The sequence below is a fragment of the Manacus vitellinus genome, unplaced genomic scaffold (genome assembly GCF_001715985.3).
Source record: "Manacus vitellinus isolate BGI_N305 unplaced genomic scaffold, ASM171598v3 scaffold_52_pilon, whole genome shotgun sequence".
Classification (NCBI taxonomy): Eukaryota; Metazoa; Chordata; class Aves; order Passeriformes; family Pipridae; genus Manacus; species Manacus vitellinus.
In genome coordinates, this window is record NW_021940628.1 from 755,369 (window position 1) to 758,141 (window position 2,773).

At 58.9% G+C, this 2,773-nt stretch overlaps 1 protein-coding gene across 1 annotated transcript in view; it reads left to right on the top strand.

The window, feature by feature from the left end:
- The first annotated feature begins 991 nt into the window (after positions 1–991).
- LOC103756283 (transcription factor E2F2) overlaps positions 992–2,773 on the top strand; it is a 10,517-nt gene continuing 8,735 nt past the window's right edge. The window contains exon 1 of the mRNA XM_029963017.1: positions 992–1,162. Coding sequence (XP_029818877.1) covers positions 992–1,162 — 171 coding nt within the window. The remainder of the gene's footprint in view (positions 1,163–2,773) is intronic.

Genomic DNA, 2,773 nt, shown 5'->3' on the forward strand with positions numbered 1-2,773 from the left:
CTATATATCTATATATCTATATATCTATATATCTATATATCTATATATCTATATATCTATATGCCTATATGCCTATATATCTATATGCCTATATATATATATATGTTTATATGTCTATATGTCTATATCTGTCTCTCATGGGCTGTGACACACACGTGCACCCCCTCAGCAGGGGCACACACGTGCACACACGTGTGCACACAGGCACACCCTAATCCAGCCAACATGGACACACATCCACACGCAGAGTATCCCAAATCCAAACATGAACCCCCCCAGTGCCTCAGCCCCCACACCGGGCCCCAGGGGCTGCTCCTAGCTCGTCCTTTTTTGGGGGAATCCCACAGCCCCTCCAGCTCCTCTGGCCTCAGGGACAGTGTCAGGGGCTGGATCCCAGCCTGTCCCCGGGGGTGGGGTGAGTGGGTGACCCCATCCTGCCTGGCACAGGGTGTTCCCAACACCCTCGACACTGCCCCACACCCCACCCTGCTCCAGTTCCCACGCCAGCGCTGAGTGGGGAAACTGAGGGGTTTCCAGTGTGGGAAAGGTGTTCCCACCTCCCCCCCCACCCTTCCGGATCCCTAAATTTCCTCTGGCACTCTCCACCCCGGTGGCTCCAAACTGCCAGGCCAGGAGGGCTCATCCTGCAAACCAAGCTGAGGGGGGGGCTCAGCACCCCTTTGACAGGAGCTCCCGAGAGTGCCGTGGAATTCCGGGGGGGCCTATTCCTGCCCTCTCCCCACTCCCTCTGGAGACCATCGGCTGTCCCGGCAGCCACGCTGCGTGTTCCTGCCAGCCCTCGCCCTCCCTTTCCCACGGGTGACATCGGGACTCCGTCCCGGGGGGGCCGGGGGCTTCACACACGCCCTAAAATCCACCGAGGACGAGGCTCCACTCCTCTCTCTTTGTGCTCCAGTGTCCCTCCATCCCGTGTCCATCCATCCCTGCATCTCCTCGCGGGCCCCGGGATGCCGGTACCGGGGCCGGGGCGATGCGGGCCCCGCAGCCGCGGCTCGCTGCTGCCGTCTCCAGGGCAGAGGGGGAAGAGCCCGGCACCTCCTCTGGTGTTCCCTTCGGGAAGAACTGGGATCTCCTCTGCTTAGGGTCCCTGATCCCTAAGCTGAATATCCAGAAGATTCTCCAGATCCTGAGGGGAGCAAGAGTGGGGAGGTGGCACCCCAAAGCCTCTGGTGACCCCGTCTTGGTCTGGGCAGAGATTCGGTGGCCCAGATGTGGTGCCCCCATTCCCACGTGCTGCATCTGCACTGGGAAAGGCTCTTCACCATCACCTCTTCACCTTGGTTTGGGGGTGCAGAGCAGACCCTCCCCAGACCCTCAGGGGAGGCAACACAGACCTCCTGGCTCCTTCCCCTGCCATGGCCAGTGCAATGATGGACCTCTCACCTTGCCCCAGGGTGAGGAGCTGGTCAAGGGGCTGGTCAGGATGCTTCAGGCCATCCTCAGGGTCACCCCGGACTTCTGGAACATCATGGAATGGAATGCTCTCTAGGGTCCCTTCCAACCCAAACCCCTCTGGGTTGGAGGGTGGAAGCTGGTGGCTGTCACCCTTCTGGACGCCCTGGTGTCACAGGGAGATACAAGTCTGTGGCTTCTGGCTTGGGAGAGGACTTTGGTGGTGGAAAGCCATGGCTGGAAGGCTCAGAGGAGGTTTATTAGGTACTGTGAGGGAAGGATGCTTGTGGCTCCTCCTCCCTCAGCACAGTCGAAGGGGTGAGGGTCATCCTACCCTCTGGGACAGCCCTTACCCCAGAGAGGCCACACTGATGATGTGTGAGGGAACACCACCTCTGCTTTTGGAGGAGGCACAACCTGCCAGCCTGAGCCCCCTGAACCCAGGCCCTCCCTGTACCCCAGTGTCCCTGTTCCAAGGGTCACCCACTGGAGCCAGCCCAAGGCAGCCAAACCCATGGATTTATCCACCCTGCTGGGCATGGCCTTGTCTTTGTGCACTGAGATGGAGACGGCAGTTGCCTCCTTCCTGCAGGGGGGAAAATGAAGGTCTGGGTGGGTGGAGCTGCCAAGCTCAGCCGTGCTCCTGGCAGAGGGACACGGTGCCCAGCCGAGGTGGCATCACTGCTGCCAGGCCTTTTGTTGTGCCTCAAAGCCCCTGCGCGGTGGGAGGCAAATGCCTGTCCCGGATTGGATGTTCCTGGCACGTTTTTGGGTGTCCCTTCCAGCTGAGTTGGAGTCTGGAGGTCTGGTGTCCGTCCTCATCCACAGCAGAGGCCGTGCACGGAGTATGTGTCCGTCTGTTTGTCTTCCAGGAGGCTTCTTGGCAAGAAAGTCCACCTCTGCACGTGGTCATCCCCATCCCAGACCTGGACATGGGATTGGCTCATGCTGGAGAGGAGAATGAGGGAGAGGAATGAATGGAGGCAACCAGGTGATGGAAAGAGGTGATGGAGGGGAACCAGGTGGTGGAGAGGAACCAGAGGATGGAGAGGAACCAACTGCAGTGGCTCAGTGACCTCAGCAGGATTAAACTGTGGGGTGTCTCAGTGGCCTTTTACTGGTCCCAGTAAGTCTCAAAGTTGCCCTCACTCAGGGGTTTGCCACTGTCTCAGTGACTTCTGTCACTGCTGCACCCTGAAATACCCCATAGGCCAAAGTGAGGGCCCTTCACCCCATCTTTGTCCCTCCTCTTTTCCAGAAAGACCTGGTGCACCCCGAGGAAATACTGGGTGGGACACGCAGGTGACACTGAGTGAGTGGTGGGTTGGGTGAACTTCTGAGAGTGAACCAGGGGCCAAAT